Here is a 20,190-nt window from a genome sequence, read left to right on the forward strand (position 1 = left end):
TAGTCACCAATGGTGATTAATCATGATTAATCATGATTATTAATTTGTAAGCTGTGATTAATCATGACTAATAATTTTAATAATTTGACAGTGAAATTTACATTTATTTTTAAGCTATATTAAATATCCAATTTGACTTAAAATTGAAAGTAAATAATAACATAAGTTTTAATAAATTTAATAACTACGCATTCATTTTTACAAATTTCTTTAAAATTTGATAAAATATTCATGTTTCTTCTTCTGACCTGTATCATTTTTATTTTTAGACTGATTAAATAATTTCATGACTCTTAGTTGCATTTCAGAGGCGAGTGATGTTATTATATTTATAATAATAATATAATAATTAATAATAATATAATTATGTTATTATTAGTAGTAGTAGTAGCAGAAGTAGTAGTAGTATCATGGTTATTTTATTTTATTGTTTTCTGGGCTCAACAGATCATTTTGTGTTTTTATTCACGTTTACTTTGTTTTAAAGACAAAATGAAATCAAAACGTTTTCATTTCCTTCAGTTTGGTTGCTTACAGGCTTTTTTAATAAGTAAAAGTAATTCATATATCACTTTTCACAGATAAAAATCTCAAAGTGCTTCAAAACAAATGAAAATCAGATATAAGAAGTCATGACAACAGAAGGAGAAATGAAGGTCTGTAAAAACGTCTTCAGCTGCTTTTAAAGGACTGAACGGAGTCTGTACGCGGTGCGTTAGCGGAACCTCGGAAAAGCCAGAACACCACCAGGTTTACAGCGAGTAGGTGGGGTCAGCGGCAGCCTCGGACCTGATGACCTCCGCGGGTCAGACATGTACAGGAAGCTTGACCACGTATGACTCTAAAAGTCAGAGCTAAGATTTTATAATGAAGGCTACAGCTCACTAGCAAACACTGAAAAGAACGGGAGTCATGTGTTGTACCAGGTAAAAGTCTGAAGGCCGTTTAAAGCTGCTTTGTCAAAACAAGGAAGTAGACTTATCTATCTAAACAGAACAGAAGCTTGGATCATCCTCTCCAGCACGCCACACCTGAAATATTTCTTAATAAAAACAATTCTGAAGCAGATGTTTGGAGCGGGGCTCTTGAGACAATAAACATTTTAAACGTCTGAGCTGCGAGGCCTGTTGTCTCATTTCTGGGGCAATAGTTAAAGTTTTTAGGCCGGAGTCGATGTGCTGCTGGTGTGTGTTGCAGCAGCAGGGTGAAGGTGTGACGCTCACGTCACATCATTAACCCCAGGAAGGACAAACCTGAAGGTTAAATTAGTTTCACGATCGGTTCAACACAAGCGTCTCGTTTGTTGAGCTGCTCATCATGTGAAATGGGCCATTTTCTGCTGAAGGGGATGTTTATTAATAAAATAATATAGAAACAGAATCTTGCATGAATGTAGCATGTAATGTGATGCAACCAAAGAAAAACTCTGAACAGCGTCAATGATCAAGACTGCTTTAAAGACATGGATGAGAAGTTTGCATCGACACAAATCTCCACCTCGGTGCTTATATAACATCGGCCTGAGCAAGGACTCTCCTCGCTCTGCTTTCCTGGCTTGTTTTAAGGTTTTATGGTCATTTGGGAGGCTAGGCTGCCTTAAAGGAGAGCTGTGCCAATTTTACACATCAAAGTAGCATGTAGGTCTAAGAAGCCGCTCTGCGTATGAGGGAGAAGTTGTGTGAAGGCTTTTGTGGCCCCAGAGGGAGATATCTGATAAATTGCCCCAAGTGATGAAACATAAAATGCTGCAACTTGTTTTGATGCAGCTCCGCGAGATGGACACTAATGCCGGCTATTTTTAGGTAGTGGAGAAATCCACTCCTCTGTCATTGTGTATCATCTCGTCTCTGAGGAAAGGCGTCGCTTTGGCCAGACCTGCATGAAATCAGTGGTTTTGTTGAATGTTTTTGTCAATAATCTCCATTAAAGCAGTTTAAATGGCTGTTTCCATGAAGCACATCACGTCTGATAACTGGAGCTGAAAGCAGCCTGTTCTCCCTGCAGAGGTGTCGGTGTCCTTCGACAGAGAGTCTTCGGTGACCTACACCTTCCAGGAGCCCTTCTCTGTGATGCAGAACAAGAGCTCTCAGGCCTCCAGCGTCTCCACGGACAGCAGGGCCAGAGAGGACGTGGCCTTCAGCTTCGTCACCTCCCAGAGGCCGGCCATGCTGCTGACTGTCAGCACCTTCAGCCAGCAGTACATCGCCGTCATCCTCACCAAGAATGGTAGGCACATCTTACATCTCACACAAGATTAACCCCTTCCACTCCACACGTTTGCCTTAAATGTTTTTTTTGTTTGTTTTTTGGACGTCTGACGGTACACAACAAACAAACGATGCTGCTGTCCACAGATGAAATAAACAGAGCAGGTCACCAGCGTTGTTGGGAAATTTGACTTAAAAACTAGATCTAGAGCTGTTAGAGCTTACACATCAGGCAGAGAGATCCGTCTGCAGAAGTTAGTTAAAGTTATTACTCCTGTTAAAAATCCAGATTTGCCATCGTCTCGGTGAGAGAAGCAGATTTTGGTGCTTTGTTACAGAGGTGATCCGAACCCACCTAAAACCACTTTATCCTCCTTATTTCTGAAGCTGCTGACAGTTTTCTACTCCTACATTTAGAGGTGCTGCAGGACGACCCACCGGATATATCACACATTCAACCACTCAGTCCTCCTTCTCACGTTCTGGTGCACGCTCCTCACCACTGAACTGTGTTAGAGCTCATATCTGAACCTGGGATCGCCAAGTACTCAAATGTCAGTGTACTTGTACTTGGTTTGAAAAAATGTGGTATTGGTGTATTCCTATTTCAAAGAAACATCAGGAACCTTAATGGAAAACTGTAATGTAACCTGATAGTGGACCAGAGTATCAGCTGAATGTGTTTAGGGGAGCTGAGCTTCCAGAAGCTTCCCCTTAATTCCAGCCATTCTAACTGTACTTTAACACGTTTCCACTTTTTCCTCATTTCCAGTTATTCCTGCTACTATTTACCTGCTATCCTCACTAAACCAACTCCAGCTCAGCTGCTTTGTGGCGCCACCGTGCATCAGAAACGTCTTCTTGGCTTTATTCCAGCCATAGAGGAGCATTATTTTTCTTCTTTTCACACACACATAGAACTTTCTGCTCACTGGTTGATCTTTGGCTGCTCCTGATTGGACGTTACCGTCAATCTAAGCTCTCTGATTGGTGGAAAGTCTGACAGGAAGTGGCTTCATCATCATGTCCAGGTCTAAATAGAGGTCTCTTAGCAACATAGTAGTGATGGTGATGTTTTTATGGTGAAATGTGATGAATAATGCTGTTATCATGGATCATTGTGGATTTACCAGATAGAGTCTCTGAATAAAACTACATTTAGTGGCTGGATTGTAAACCTCCTGGACGGGATAGAAATGCTGGAAAACCTCCGTAGATCAGCTAAAGGGTTAAATATCCATCACAGTTTACCCCACAGAGATACACACCACCGCTCCTGATGGTGGAAGAGATGGCGCTCGGGTTGCACCCGAGATCTGGTGGAGTTTTAAGGGTTAATACTCCTCAGATGAGCTGCAGCTCTGAGGCTTTAATATTATTTGTATATTACATCAGTGTAATGTATGAATAACGTACCAATGACCCTGGTACTGGTTAGTTTTTTTCCTATTTGTCTTGCTTGCTGTTGGATGTAGAAGCTCATCAGTGTTACCATCAGCTGTTTTTATTTTAAGGGCTTTACTGAGTAAGCTATGTGAAAAGCAGCCCTGTGGCTCTAATGCTCAATTATTTACTAGACTTAAACCACAAGACATAAAATCCTGCCATAATTAGTGGATTTCTTCAGGTTTTCTGGTAGTTTGTTCCAGATATTGGGACATAAAAGCTAAATGTGTAGTTTAAAGTCTCTGGATGGAAAGCAGACTGGACCCAGGTGATCTTAGAAGTGTCTCAGATGGTGTCAGCAGATCAGATCTATATTCTGGACCAGAACCAGAGCAGAGATGTGAGAACTTTTTCGGGTCTTTGTGAGGACACCAGCAGCAGCATCGGTTGCACTTGTTTTAGTGACTTTTTAGAGAGACCTGTAAAATCTCCATTACTGTCGTCATGACTACTGAAAACAGAATATTAAGAGTGTTTTCTAAATCATGTTGTCATCAGTCCCTTTATTTCAGAAACATTCTTCGGTGGTAGCAGGCTGATCTGGTCTCTGCTGTAACATGGATGTTAAAATTTACACCGAGATTTCTGGACTGATTTGTTGGTTTGAGCTTTGCTGACTGAAGCTGAGGAAGAGCGCAGCGATCTCAGACGATGTCCTTTATTTAGCTGAAGAAACTTCTGGAACATCCACATATTGATTTTGTCTGGGACCCGAATCCCCCGGTGCCAGCATAATTATGGCCAGATATTTGGTTTGTTTCTGAGCTGGTGGGTCATGTAGACGCTGAACAATAGGGGGACTAACATGGAGCCCTGGGGAGCTCCTCTTCTCCAAGTAGTATCCCAACCAAGTTGGTCTACTACACTTTTGTGGGCAACTGAGATCTAACAAACCAAAGCAAACTTCTGCTGCCATTAAATTAAATTAATCTAAATGAAAAACTCATCTGTCCCCAAATACCTGTTTATGGTTCACAGCTCTCAGTTATTTTCAGGAGGTTTGAGCTCATCTTCGGTTCCAAACACAATAATCCCAGATTTATCTTTATTTAACTACAGAAACGTCTGTAACAGCCAAGTGTTTACTTCTTTGTTCATTTATTTTTAAATTTTTTTATTTCAAAGTTAAATTTTGTTCATCAATGAACATCAGTAAAAAAAAAAAAAAAAAAGCTACAGGAAACAGCTTTTTAAAAAATACACATCAGATTCATTTACAGACGTAACGCCTGCTCTCTATGGTTTTACCCCTCTTTTTTCCGACCTCCTAAGCGCCCTGCATGCGTTGCCATGGTTACCAAATGCTCTTGCTTGATTACCCTGGAGATAGTTTTCCTGACGGTGAGTTCAGCTGGAGGCGGGCGAACATTGGAAACAATAAGATCAGTGTTGCATTAACTTTAAATTAAAACAGAAATCAAACTGGGTGTAAATTAGTGCTGAAATAAATCTATTAAATAATTACAAATAAATAAAATGAAAATGACTTTATTAAGGGAAATTTAAATGTTGTGGATTTTTTTTGGTTTTGTTTGTTGTTAGGGAAAATATTATTTTTATCTAATTAAATAATGTTTTTATTTATCTTCTGTTATTTATGTTATTTATTTATTTATTATTATTAATATATATTTGTAATTTGATTCCACTTTTTTTCATTTTTTTTCCTATATTTATTAGCTTTTATAAAATAATTAAGAAATTCAGGTGTTAAGGGGGTAAAGGTTAATAAATCAAACTGTATTTTTTTAAAGTGATATTTTAATCAAATCCTCTGAAACAAGGACAGATCCTATAATTATCTCTATCTTTATCCAAACGAGCGTGTCCTCCTACTGTTGTGTGAAACATGTAATAAATGTGTGAAAATAAAGTCTAAAGATGGAGGCTGATGAGAAATAAGCGAGACGGGTCGTCTCAGAGCCCCTCACATGAATATAATCCTGAATCCACCCCCACACCTCGCTGCATTCACGGGTAACTGACAAGACTTGACCTCTGAGCTCCTCCTCTGCATCTCTTCCTCTCTCACGCTCTCTTAGCGGGTAGGAAATAGTCTGGGTAAAATTTGCGAGGCAGGTTGTCACATCTGCGCCGCCTGTTCCGGCCTGTCAGCGCCGCGTCTCAGCCTTTTCAGCCTCTGACACATGACAGCCCTGGAAGCGTTAAGCTGCCAGTGTTTAAGCTGTACCCACACTTCAGAGCATGATATTGAGTGGCATGTGTAGCACCTGTGTGTGGTTTTTAGCCGGAGTCCTAATCCACCGGTGTGTGTCAAAGCTGAGCAGCCATGTCCCTCAGGTCTGGGTAAACAGTGAAGGGCAGGGGCGACACTTTATCCACAGTGACCTTCATCTGGTGGAGCACTCTCAGTACCTGAAATGAATCACAACACAAAGCCCTTCACTTACACACTGGGAATTGTAATATTGACCCAGCTCCACTTGACAATGCATAGCTTTCTGACTCTTTGATCTCACACCAGCTGTGTGTGTGTGTGTGTTTAAGAGAGAAAAACACTGAGCCCATATTGACTTGTTCAGTTTTGAAGTAAAGAGCTATGAGATAAATATTTGTAGACTGCTGAAAGAGAATGGGAGCTCAGATAGAAGTTTATTTATAAATGAGCAGCATGAAAACGTTTCTCAGAAGCTCAGATCAGCAGCACCATGTCACACTGTGTCATTATTTACTGAGCAAAAACTATCAGCATGCAGCGTGTGTTGACACAACGCCGAGGAGGAAAGACATCAGAATGACCTTAGAGAAGCAGCTGAAGGGTTATCAGGTCATTTCCAAACTGTCTGGAGGCCTTCATTCTACAGAGACATTATTCACAGGAGAAAAACATTCCAGATGGCTGCCAACCTTTCCAAGAATGGACATCCCTGCATGTTCAGTCCAACATCAGACCATGCAATACTCAGAGAAACTGTAAAATCCCAGATCTCCATCCCAGACTCTCCAGGCCTCAGTTAGCAGGTTAAATGTTAAAGTTCCTGACAGTCCAGTCAGAAAAAGACTGAATCAGCATGGTTTGTTGGGAAGGTTGCAGGAGAAAGAAAGAAACACAACGCAGAGTAACACACAACGCAGAGTAACACACAACGCAGAGTAAAACACAACGCAGAGTAACACACAACGCAGAGTAACACACAACGCAGAGTAACACACAACGCAGAGTAAAACACAACGCAGAGTAACACACAACGCAGAGTAACACACAACGCAGAGTAAAACACAACGCAGAGTAAAACACAACGCAGAGTAACACACAACGCAGAGTAAAACACAACGCAGAGTAACACACAACGCAGAGTAACACACAACGCAGAGTAACACACAACGCAGAGTAACACACAACGCAGAGTAAAACACAACGCAGAGTAACACACAACGCAGAGTAACACACAACGCAGAGTAAAACACAACGCAGAGTAACACACAACGCAGAGTAAAACACAACGCAGAGTAACACACAACGCAGAGTAACACACAACGCAGAGTAAAACACAACGCAGAGTAACACACAACGCAGAGTAACACACAACGCAGAGTAACACACAACGCAGAGTAAAACACAACGCAGAGTAAAACACAACGCAGAGTAACACACAACGCAGAGTAACACACAACGCAGAGTAACACACAACGCAGAGTAAAACACAACGCAGAGTAACACACAACGCAGAGTAACACACAACGCAGAGTAAAACACAACGCAGAGTAACACACAACGCAGAGTAACACACAACGCAGAGTAAAACACAACGCAGAGTAACACACAACGCAGAGTAACACACAACGCAGAGTAAAACACAACGCAGAGTAACTAGTTTACAGGTTACTTGGACCAGCTAGAATGAGACTGAGCTGGTTACAGATGCTGAACTTTGACCTGAAATCAAAATCAGTGTTTTTATGGTGTCAGCTGTTCTAAAACATTACAGTGTTTGGACGTTTATATTAAATGTTAATGTTAGCATGCTCTGCCACTAGAATACACTAGTATTAGCATGTTAGCAAGTTAGCTCTGTTGACACTACTTAGCTCAACTGAAGCTAATTAGCTCTGTTGAAGCTAGTTATGACTGTTGAGCTAGTTAGCACTGTTGAAGCTAGTTAGCTCTGTTGAAGCTAGTTATGACTGTTGAGCTAGTTAGCACTGTTGAAGCTAGTTAGCTCTGTTGAAGCTAGTTATGACTGTTGAGCTAGTTAGCACTGTTGAAGCTAGTTAGCACTGTTGAAGCTAGTTAGCTCTGCTGAAGCTAGTTATGACTGTTGAGCTAGTTAGCTCTGTTGAAGCTAGTTAGCTCTGTTGAAGCTAGTTATGACTGTTGAGCTAGTTAGCTCTGCTGAAGCTAATTAGCTCTGTTGAAGCTAGTTATCGCTGTTGAAACTAGTTATCACTGTTAAAGCTAGTTATCTCTGTTGAAGCTAGTTAGCTCTTTTTGATGTTGTGACTAATTTCTTATCTTTTATAGATGAACAGTTCTAAAGGAAATGAGTTTATTTCAGTTTTACTCTGTCAAACGACGTGATAATAAAGTTCATGAAGAGGAAATACCTTCATCCTCCATCACTGGTAGAGTTAGCTGTCTGGCTATCTGCGCTGGGCAAACAGTAAGGGGTCAACTATGTCCTTCAGACAGACCAGACCAAGGTGGGCATGTTTGGTCAGAACACACAGGATATCAGCACAAACACCTCATAGCAGCTGTCAGCACGGTGGTGGAGGGATGATGATCTGGACATTTTGCAGTCACTGAGTGGACTATAAACTCCTCTGGATACTAAAGTCTCCTAGAGTCAGATCTGAGTCCATCTGTCCAACAGCTAAAGTTTGGCTGAAACTGTCTCATGCAGCAGGACAATGATCCCAAACACAGCAGCAGATCTACACCAGAACCAGGCTGGTGACGTGATTGAAAGACCAGACCTCAACGTGACTGAGATGCTGTGGTAGGCCTTCAGAGAGCTGCAGAAACCAATGAACTGGAGTGGAACTGAATGAATGACTGAGCTGCTTTCAGCTGCTGCATCATGGAGTGGACACAAAATAAACAACACAGTGTGATGTTCATCCGAGGTCGGAGTACCAGATCGTTGTTTTGCACTTTCTTTTTCACAGATTTAGTTTCAGTGAAGGATCTCCTAAAGAGCACGGTGTGTACACGTTAGCAATCCCGTTATGTTTCGTATAAGATCCCTTTTACAGTCAGATGTGTTTGTGGGCTGGATTTATATCTGTGGATCTTAAATCTTCTGTGGGCGTCGGGATGAATCAGTTCTTGTGAAGCTTGGTGATGGAGGTGTGAGAGAGCAGAGTTGCATCCTACTCATCTCCTCATGGTTTGTGTTCAGGGAGTCTGCAGATCTGGTACCACCTTCAGACTGACAGGAGTCCGGATGTGTTCGGTCCTGCTCTCAATAACCTGGCGGATGGGCGTCTTCACCGAGTCCGAATCCACCGAGTGGGAAAAAACCTCTATGTGCAGGTGAGTGTTGCAGTGGACTGTGATCACATGACCAGCTGGAGGGAAATGTGCACTAGGAGTCTAGGAGGTCTGTGGTTTCTCCACATTTTCAGAGAAATTTCTCTGCTGTTTTTCCACCATCAGAAATCCGACTCACTTCCAAACCACGACTGATCTCTGACCTGTCATGTAACACTTCCCTTCTTTTCAGAAGAAGAGTGTGTGTGGAGTCATGTTTCAGCCCAACACGCTTCAGATGATGGCGAACCCAGACAGAGCAGATACATTCATCCTAAATTATTCATTATCAGTTTATAATTGATTGTTGGGGGAATCATCTTTACGGGAGTTACCAAGGTTGTTTTACCACCGAGCGTTGTGAGGAATACGCTCCAGCAGGATGACAAGATAAGCCTCTGAAGGTCAGCTAAAGGTTTCCCTGCAGTGTCGGGTTGCTTCGTAACCACATTTTCCTCTGACCTTTACTAAGTGGTTTAAGTGGGCTGACACCCAGATCTTGTAAGAATAGCAAATGTAGAAACATTGGATGGCATTTCACAGATGCTTTTAGCTGTGTTGATGAGAAAACCAACACAGATGGTCCTGTGCTGTTTCATTCAGGTTTAGATTAGAGAATCAGCCGATCCACAGGGAGTCTGTCATCACTGATGAGCTGATTTCCATGTCGGAGACATCAGGATGTCTTTAACTGGCAGCAGTTTAAAGCTTTTTCTCTGTCTGTGGAACATTTAAGGGTCATCAGTGTTTACCTGCTTGAAGAGGTCTGTTTTTCTGCCTCCCCTCTGACATGATTTCCTCAAAATACATGAAGTACAATTTCACCATTTCAACATTTAAAACCACATTACTGTCAGTGTCAAGTAACATGGTTTAGTATGGTTAGTACTTTCATCTAGGAATTAGTAAAGCAGTCCAAGAATCTAATACAATCATCCTAGGGAGATAAAACGTAGTCCTAGGAATGAATAAAGTAGTCCTAGGAATGAGTAAAGTAGTCCTAGGAATGAATAAAGTAATCCTAGGAATGAGTAAAGTAGTACTAAGAATGAGTAAAGTAGTCCTAGGAATGAGTAAAGTAGTCCTAGGAATGAGTAAAGTAATCCTAGGAATGAGGAAAGTAGTCCTAGGAATAAGCAAAGTAATCCTAGGAATGAGTAAAGTAGTACTAAGAATGAGTAGAGTAGTCCTAGGAATGAGTAAAGTAGTCCTAGGAATGAGTAAAGTAGTCCTAGGAATAAGCAAAATAATCCTAGGAATGAGTAAAGTAGTACTAAGAATGAGTAGAGTAATCCTAGGAATGAGTAAAGTAGTCCTAGGATAAGTAAAGTAATCCTAGGAATGAGTAAAGTAATCCTAGGAATGAATAAAGTAGTCCTAGGATAAGTAAAGTAATCCTAGGAATGAGTAAAGTAGTCCTAGGATAAGTAAAGTAATCCTAGGAATGAGTAAAGTAATCCTAGGAATGAGTAAAGTAGTCCTAGGAATAAGCAAAGTAATCCTAGGAATGAGTAAAGTAGTACTAAGAATGAGTAGAGTAATCCTAGGAATGAGTAAAGTAGTACTAAGAATGAGTAGAGTAATCCTAGGAATGAGTAAAGTAGTACTAGGAATGAGTAAATTAATCCTAGGAATGAGTAAAGTAGTACTAAGAATGAGTAGAGTAATCATAGGAATGAGTAAAGTAATCCTAGGAATGAGTAAAGTAGTCCTAGGAATGAGTAAAGTAATCCTAGGAATGAGTAAAGTAATCCTAGGAATGAGTAAAGTAATCCTAGGAATGAATAAAGTAATCCTAGGAATGAGTAAAGTAGTCCTAGGATAAGTAAAGTAATCCTAGGAATGAGTAAAGTAATCCTAGGAATGAGTAAAGTAATCCTAGGAATGAATAAAGTAGTCCTAGGAATGAGTAAAGTAATCATAGGAATGAGTAAAGTAATCCTAGGAATGAATAAAGTAGTCCTAGGAATGAGTAAAGTAATCATAGGAATGAGTAAAGTAATCCTAGGAATGAGTAAAGTAGTCCTAGGAATGAGTAAAGTAATCCTAGGAATGAGTAAAGTAATCCTAGGAATGAGTAAAGTAATCCTAGGAATGAGTAAAGTAGTCCTAGGATAAGTAAAGTAATCCTAGGAATGAGTAAAGTAATCCTAGGAATGAGTAAAGTAATCCTAGGAATGAATAAAGTAGTCCTAGGAATGAGTAAAGTAATCATAGGAATGAGTAAAGTAATCCTAGGAATGAATAAAGTAGTCCTAGGAATGAGTAAAGTAATCATAGGAATGAGTAAAGTAATCCTAGGAATGAATAAAGTAGTCCTAGGATAAGTAAAGTAATCCTAGGAATGAGTAAAGTAATCCTAGGAATGAGTAAAGTAATCCTAGGAATGAATAAAGTAGTCCTAGGAATGAGTAAAGTAATCATAGGAATGAGTAAAGTAATCCTAGGAATGAATAAAGTAGTCCTAGGAATGAGTAAAGTAATCCTAGGAATGAGTAAAGTAATCATAGGAATGAGTAAAGTAATCCTAGGAATGAATAAAGTAGTCCTAGGAATGAGTAAAGTAATCATAGGAATGAGTAAAGTAATCCTAGGAATGAGTAAAGTAGTCCTAGGAATGAGTAAAGTAATCCTAGGAATGAGTAAAGTAATCCTAGGAATGAGTAAAGTAATCCTAGGAATGAATAAAGTAATCCTAGGAATGAGTAAAGTAGTCCTAGGATAAGTAAAGTAATCCTAGGAATGAGTAAAGTAATCCTAGGAATGAGTAAAGTAATCCTAGGAATGAATAAAGTAGTCCTAGGAATGAGTAAAGTAATCATAGGAATGAGTAAAGTAATCCTAGGAATGAATAAAGTAGTCCTAGGAATGAGTAAAGTAATCATAGGAATGAGTAAAGTAATCCTAGGAATGAATAAAGTAGTCCTAGGAATGAGTAAAGTAATCATAGGAATGAGTAAAGTAATCCTAGGAATGAGTAAAGTAATCCTAGGAATGAGTAAAGCTGGCGGAGCTGGAATTGACCAGTTTAATCAGATTTCTATAGAAAACTCTTTACGTTGGATCCGTTATTTTTCCACTCCTCATTGATCCTGGTGATGGTAACCTACATGTGTAGCCACACAAAAAAACTGACGGAAACACGACAGTCAATCCACACCTACGGCCTCTCCGACCACCTTCAGCCTTTGGAGCAGACGAGCCGCTCTGCCACCTGAGCCATGGCACCCCGATGGTTAAAGCCTTTTTTTAAAAGACAAGCGCGTCATCCAATCACCTGCCAGGTGTTCCCAAAACATGGACAACTTCCCAGATGATGAACATGTAAGGTCAATATGTAAACACTTAACTTTTAACTTAAGACGGCCCAGATCTCATCTTCAAGATGCTCAAACATCCTGAGTTACAATTAGTCTTTATTAGCAGATGTCCAGCTAATTAAGCTGCAGTCATTCTCTGAAAGCTCATAAAAGTCACCATCAGACCACAGCTGACAGTTTTTCTGTGTTTATTTGAGTGTTTTCAGCCTTTTTGTTGTTTAATGAATGTTTGCCTGCATGCAGGTGAATTGGCCAGACTTCAATGCGGTCACAAACCATAACACTCCCAGAACGATTCATTCTCTTCACTATAAATTTTATATTTTCATAAGCAGATACAGTATGTGTTTACAGTAGGTGTGTGAACATCCTTTACATTCAGGGCTCAATTTTCCAAGGTGTATTTCCCTCACAAACAGATCTCTGGATCAAATAAAACTGGCTGTACTCTGGAAGTACATCAAATTCTGTTTCCCTGCAGTGTAAAATATTAGTACAAAAGCAGTGTGAAAAAGTCCTGATCCTTGTGTCATTTGACATACTTCAGCCTTTTCTTCCCTCCCTTGATCACAAGAACCAGGATTAGATTCTGAAGGACTGCTGTGGATGCGTCCTAACAGACCTTTCAGGCTGATGCTTACTCATTAGTTTCCAGTTGGACTCCAGTGGTTCCCCGAATGTAATATTTTTTACTAGTTACCTTATTAATTACTAGTAACTGTCCTTGAGCACTTGATTAATTGTTAATATCTAAACTAGTTCCCTTCAGTCCTCTACATAGTCTTCAGGAACAGTTCTCCAGGATCCTGGGTCTTCCTCTTTTGTTCTGTTCGTGGCTCAGTGGGTAGAGCGGTAATCTTGTAGCTTGAGGGTTGCTGGTTTGATCCTTGGTCTGTCGAGTTCATGTTGAGGTGTCCCTGAGCAAGACACCAAAACCCTAGTTGCTCCTGATGGGTCGTGGTTGATGCCTTGCATGACAGCTTCCACCATCAGTGTGTGAATGTGACCTGTTGAGGTCCTGGTTCTGGGGAGGATCCGTCCCTCCATCAGACCCGTTGAGGTCCTGGTTCTGGGGAGGATCCAGTTCTTCAGCCTTTTCTCCATGTTTCCTTCCTTAAGAACGGCTTCTTGACAGCTACGTTTCCATGGAGACCATTTCTCATGAGGCTTCAGCCAGCAGTACATGAATCAGCTGAAGGTCCAGATGTTTCTCTCAGGTCCTGGTTCAGGTCTTTGGGAATCGCCTTGTTCCTGTCCGTTAGACTGTCGGATCTTTGCTGGTTTGATGAGTCTTTGTGACAAAGAGCGTCTCTGAATCACGTCGTACTTCTTGTATTCAGATCTGTTGATGCTGGTCGGGGTTTCATCTCCTTCCTGCACTTTTTATGATGCTAATGAAGATTTCCATGAGGTTGAAAAATCTCCAGAGGGGTGATAACCTTCAGTTAATCTGATTAGCCTGTTAAAACCGGCGCCGCCTCCCAGCACAGACACATCAGCCTCATGCTACAGTAATCCACCAGACATACCAGCCACCACAGCAGTATTACAGAGATCCAGACAGTACAGTCAGTTCTTCTTCTTTAGATGATCGTCTCCCAACAACAGCGCCACATTTCCTCCGTAGTGAGTTCTGATGTAGACGTTAAACCATGAGTATTTCATTATGTGTGTCTGAGTCAGCTGAGAGCGGAGGTCAGAACCCCTCCAGGTTCTAACGGTGGCCAGAGACGGCTTCACGTGCAGCTGCAGAAAACACAAATATCAATCTATAAACTCTTCCTCTGAGCTGCTGATGCTGCTGATGTTACCTCGGTTTACATTTCATGTAATTGGCTTGTTATTTGATTTCTCTCCACTCAACTAGATCGACCAGGACATCCACAGAAAGTACACACTGTCATCCGATGCAGAGCTGATCTTAATCAGATCCCTGACGCTGGGCAAAGTCCTCCGTAAGTCCTCCAACCGTCTGAGAAGCTGCCATCTGTGCTGCTTTTCCTCCTCTTATTCATCATCCTTTTATCGTGGTGTCTCTGCAGGGATGGAGAACATCGATGAGGAGGTCATGAAAGCAGCTTCTAAGGGTTTCATTGGCTGCCTCTCCTCAGTCCAGTTCAACCACGTGGCTCCGCTGAAGGCAGCGCTGACCAACCGGGGAAGCTCGCTGGTCAGCATCCGGGGTCCGCTGGTCCAGTCGAACTGTGGAGCTCTGGCTGAGTCCACGTCACACACAATGCAAGGTAAAACACCATCTCAAAGTTCAGATGTCAAGGTTGTCGCTAGAGAAGGAAAAGACTAGACCTGGAGGCAGACCAGGAAAACTCAGACCAGGTGAGGTGCAGAGACACAGCAAGCATCCAGACGGAGGAGAGCTGAGCTCAGCATGACACAGGTGTGGCAGTCAGAACCAGAAACCGGGTGTGAAGCAAACAGGAAGTTAAAAAAAGGTCCAAACAAGTGAAAACATGGACGTGTGAGTCGGTGTCAACCCGGAGGTCTGGTCCCAAGGCCTGGTTTTAGTTCTGGTTACTGGCTAGTTACACGTTAAAGGCTGAAATGATGTCATTGTATAAAGATTAAATTTGGTGAGTAAAATCTTCGGCTACTCTTCTTAGATGATTTTATGTAAGTTATTGAGACTCTGACATTGACCAGTCTGGTCATTGAAGAGCTGTTGATCATAATGTTTCACCAGGTTTGTTTTTACTGTTGTTGTGCTGGTGGTGCATTCAGTGGCAGTCCGGAATCAGAACTTCTAACTAGTAAAAAGAGTCACTGAGAGACTTTAGATCTATGGAGCCTGAAAGAAAATGAGTAAATATCTAAATATTTGCTGTATGTGTGTCTGTATATTCACATTTTTTGTTCTTTTATTTTTTTATTTGCATCTCAGGTCTCCAGACATTTGAATTATTTTGTTTAGGTCTGTCATATAAAAGCCCACAACGTATTCATTTAGATTCCAGGTTAGTAATGCAGCACAGGAGGCAGAACGCCTTGGGAGGGGGACTAGTTTGTAGATTATAAAATAATTCACCAAAAAAACCTGCAGTTTTTTCTGAAAGGAAAGAGGAAAACAATGAAAGATGGATTAGTTTGAGATGCTGCTCTAATTTCTGCTCCCGCTGGGACGTCGTTGCCTTTGCTGAGCTGCAGCGATCCGGGCTTTGTTCGGGTCTCATCAGCTCCTCCGATGGGGTGAACCTAAAGAAATGATGTTGAGATCTGTTTAAAGAAGAAAAGACAGAGAAGAAGTGAGAGCTGGCTCAGACTGCAGAGGTCTTCACGTTGCTGTGACAATAATTAATGAAGGTGTTCCTGGTTTTTCTCCTTCAGATCAAGCTGCGAATGCAGATAAGGGGCCGAGCGGCGGCAGCTCCCAGAAGGATCTGGCTGTAATCGCAGGTCTGTTTTCCCTCCTTTCCGCTGCTTTTCTTCTTGTGTTTCATTGAAAATGAGCCCCAGCTGTTTGTTTGTCAGTCTCCCCGTTTTTCCTGCGTCTTAATGTTTCCGTCTCGTCTCCGTTTCATCACGGCTGCTGGCTGCGTTTTGTTTCATGATGTTTTTCCTGAGCGGGGCATCATTTCAGCTCTACGCACACCTGGGCCGCTGAAACTGGTCGGAAATAAACTTCAGAGCTGAATGCAAACAGGGTGAGGCCAGGAAAGGCTCATCAACACACGCTGTCATCCAAAAATCACAACACAGCTTGAACCTCATGCGTGCGTCTGACGCCCTGAGAGGAAGCGAGCCTCTGATACATAAAAGCTAAAATTTGTCATCTGCCAGAGAATTATGTGGAAGATTGAATCCACTTTTATATCTGAGAGGTAAATAAGAAGACGGTGAAGATAAAACCAGCCCTGCAGGATCTTTACATCTCGCTGTTTAACACATCAAACATTTCAACATTGTTAAGAACAAAGATTTTAAATGGAGAACTTGTGAAAAACAGTCCAACACAGGCAGAAAGCAGCTTTTCTTCATGTCCTCGTAGTAGCTGTTCCACGAAGACCTTCACGTCGTCGCTCGGATTTTCGTCATTCATGAATCTGGAAGATTCTTCCTGTAATTAAAATGTTATCTCCAGAACAGCTGATGTTTAATGAGGTAATTATGCTGCTCCTTCCATTAAAGGGAAGACTTAAACAACACGTCTTAGGTCCTGGTGAAGGAAATATTCCAGGTTAAATCCGAGGCTCTGGAAGATTCTCCAACCAGCTTTTATTTTCACATCCATTCACACAAGATATGAATGAATATGAATAAAACCAATCTAGAATCTGCTGCAGCTCCACAGAGAAAAAGCCGAGAGAAACTTTCTAGAATATCCAGTTACAACATCCTGAAAGATTCTCCAACCAGCGACTGGTGAGGGTGTCAGGATTGGGTATAAAAGCAGCATCCACCTAAAGTTTAGTCTTTCCAGACAAGGACGGGTTGTGGTTCACAACTTTTGTCTAAACTCCACCAGAGAATCATCAACAAATATTTCTCAGTGAGGACAGAATGGATGGTCGGGACCAAACTGAGGAAGAGCTGCAGGAGAAACCACCATTACACCATGAGACACGTGGACTCTGGAGGACCATCGTTACGCAACACAGTCCACCACTGGGTCCAGAACCAGAACCCACAACTGGGTTACACATATATGAACTCTCAGATGGACAGAAAGACAGTGGACATGTGTCCTGTGGACAAGTGGGTCCACGGTTCAGGTGCTTTTGGGAAAACTGACGTGTGGACAAAGATTCCTCTGAAACTATAAAATTTCCTCATTAGTGGAAAGTTTTTTAAAATAAATTAAAGTGTCTGGTCACAGACGCTGAAAAAGCTGGAATCCGACCTCGGCCCTGAACTCGTCATCTGAACAAGATGAAGAATCTTCGCTTGTTCCACCTCAGAGACTCGTTTTCAGATAATGAATTTCTGTCTGCAGCTCGGAGGTTGAAGGTGGAGAACACGGTTGTTTTGTGTTTTTAGACTCGGTTTAGAAGCAGATAATTAGTCAAACACCACCAGCTTCAGAGAAACGCAGGACGGGACTTATGAAAACACATTTTTATCCTTCAGGTTGCTGTTAGTAGAACAGAAATGACTTTTTTCATCTCCTGGTGGCCTCTGCTGAAAAGAATCAGAAAGATGGTTTAGTCTTTCTTCTCTTTTTTTAATCCTCCATCTTTTATGTTGACCGTAGAATTCAGCTGCACTCGAACGCACCTCAACCTGAATGATGTTAAACGAACTAAACCAATAAATAAGCCTGTTTATTTGCTCTGGAATCGTCAGCTGCACATAGAAATGATGCGAAGATGCATCTGCAAACAATGAGGGCGAAAGAATAATAACTTCCCGTTTTACGGAGCGCCTCGGTGTTGTTCTGTTGCCAGGCAACCAGCAGAGTTAGAGTTACTGATCCTCCTCCGTTTACCACAGAGACACAAGAGTTATCTTCAGTCTCATCGCACTCAAAGCAAGAGAGCAAAGGTTGTTTCCCAAACATCTCATGACTCTATTTTTCTGGAAGATTAGATGAAGATGAATTTAAATGAATTAAATCAGCTTAGAGTGGAACTGGTTTTCATTTCACGACCATATTAGATATCAACGTCCTCTGGACAGACCAGACCAGAGAGGACATGTTTGGTCCTTAAACGCCTCATAGCAGCTGTCAGCACAGTGGTGGAGGGATGATGGTCTGGACACCTGCAGTCACTGATGGACCATGAACTCCTCTGATACCGAAGTCTTCTGGAGTCAGATGTGAGTCCGTCTGTCCGACACTAAAGCTGAAACTGTCTCATGCAGCAGGACAAAGATCCCAAACACAGCAGCAGATCTACACCAGAACCAGGTGTTGACCTGGTCCTGGTGTAGATCTGGTCCCACCTGGTCCAGTCAGAGTCCAGACCTCATCCTGATGCTGTGGTGGACCTTCAGAAAGCTGCAGGAACCAACGACCTGAAGCAACGATGGAAGAAGAGAGGAGCAGAGTCCTCCAGCACCATGAGAGAGTGATGACATCATCCAGGAAACCATGACGTCAGCTTCCTGCTGCTGGACGAGCTTCTAGAAGCTGCTGGTCCTGGAGAGGAAGCAGTTTTACATGCAGATTCTGACTTTTACTTTCTGTGTAGTGAGAAACGACGATCTGTCACGACGATCATCTGAGGCTGGAGTTTCTGAATTTTACCACCTTGTGAGGAGCAGCTGATTTTCATGATGTTAGTATACAGAAAAAGCTTGGAATGAAAAGAAGATGAACTTAGTTTTCGTCCTGACTGTGTTGTAATTTTCCCAGAACAATAAAACATCAGATTCTTTTGTTTCTAGCAGATAAACGAGTGTAAGCAGATCTTTGAGTTTCTTCTCACGTCGTGTTAAATCCAGATCAAACACGAGAGAAAGGTGAACATGTTTCTAGAAAACATGAGATTTACGTGTTCATGAGCAGGAAGGTGAAGCTGCTTGCTTTGGGTTTTTTGTAAGAGTCCGGTCCAGCTCACCCTGTAACGCTGCCCCCTCCCTGCTGTGTTCTCAGGTGTGGTCACAGCGGTGGTCTTCATCGCCGTCTGCGCTCTGGCTGTGATAAGCCGCCTCCTGTATCAGCAGCGGCAGGCCCAGAGGAGCAGCAGCATGAAGGAGGAGCACAGACACGGCATGTACACGGACTACAGGACTGAGCTGCACCTCCACAACTCCGTCAGGGACAGCGTGAAGGAGTACTACATCTGAGCTGCAGCGTGCAGCCTGGACCCGCCTCTGTCGGGACTCACGGCGGATGCGCTGCTGCAGGGTTTCATGCAACACTCCTCGGTGGACACTGCAAACACCTGCAGCTGCCTTCCGCTCTTTCTACGCTCCTGTACAAGCTAGTGGCTGAATCTTTGCAGCTGATAGTGTATTTGATGTTGGTGAAGTCATCAGAATCAAGCCTCTGTGGTTTCTGTCATTGCAAAAATGTGTAAAGCATAAGAGGAATGTCCTGTAGGGTGGACGGAGGGGACGCTGCGGGAGCCGGGAGCTGTTTGCTGAAGATTTCTCCACATGCTGCTGGGACTCAGATCAGGAAATGTAGGTCAGGCCTGTAAGATATGCGCACATCGCTGCTGTATTTGTTTTTCAGTGGTGGTGAATGTTGTAGAAGAAACGGGGACAATACTGCCTATTCTGTATGAGTGCCTAATATGCATATGCGCTTTCTTTTTCTTTTGTTTTTGTTTGAAGAGTTTAGAAGTGATTTGTGTGATGTGCACCCAGTCACATTTCCAGAGAGAGGAGCTTATTGCGGTTCGATTCTGGGACCGACGCTGCTGAAAGTTCAGTCTGAAGCTGAAGAAGTTCCCCCTGCACACACACATGAGGCCCCGCTCATAAAACACACTGCTGGAAATCTGAACCACAGAAACAAACAGAAGTACACTATTAAAGAATTATTTAGTTTATATAAAAGAATCTACAACCCAAATTCCAAAAAAGTTGGACTTTCTAAATCTCATCAACATCTTTTATCCAGTAGAAGATAAAAACATGTCAGAGGATGAAACGGAGACGTTTCACCATGAGATGAAAATATGAGCTGATAGTGAATCTGATGCAGCAACACGTCTGGAAAAAGCTGGAACAGGAGCAACAAAAGGCTGGAAAAGTACCTGGTACAAACCAGAAACACCTGGAGGAACATTGGACAACTAATCAAGTTACCTGGCAACAGGTC

At 42.0% G+C, this 20,190-nt stretch overlaps 1 protein-coding gene across 2 annotated transcripts in view; it reads left to right on the forward strand.

Moving 5' to 3' along the window:
* The window catches only part of LOC121650710 (contactin-associated protein-like 5), a 168,961-nt gene extending 149,017 nt beyond the window's left edge, over positions 1 to 19,944 (forward strand). Inside the window, exons 19-25 of one of the 2 annotated variants that reach the window (XR_006012319.1) lie at positions 2,005 to 2,226; positions 9,017 to 9,150; positions 14,335 to 14,422; positions 14,510 to 14,710; positions 15,807 to 15,875; positions 19,015 to 19,547; positions 19,701 to 19,944. Coding sequence is in view for 1 of the 2 variants with exons in the window: in XM_042002380.1 (XP_041858314.1) it covers positions 2,005 to 2,226; positions 9,017 to 9,150; positions 14,335 to 14,422; positions 14,510 to 14,710; positions 15,807 to 15,875; positions 19,015 to 19,208 (908 nt within the window). In the remaining variant the exon portion in view is untranslated. Of the gene's footprint in view, positions 1 to 2,004; positions 2,227 to 9,016; positions 9,151 to 14,334; positions 14,423 to 14,509; positions 14,711 to 15,806; positions 15,876 to 19,014 lie in introns of both variants that reach the window. The other variant, XM_042002380.1, reaches the window with a different exon arrangement.
* Positions 19,945 to 20,190: the final 246 nt, after the last annotated feature.

The sequence above is a fragment of the Melanotaenia boesemani genome, chromosome 12, assembly GCF_017639745.1.
Source record: "Melanotaenia boesemani isolate fMelBoe1 chromosome 12, fMelBoe1.pri, whole genome shotgun sequence".
Classification (NCBI taxonomy): Eukaryota; Metazoa; Chordata; class Actinopteri; order Atheriniformes; family Melanotaeniidae; genus Melanotaenia; species Melanotaenia boesemani.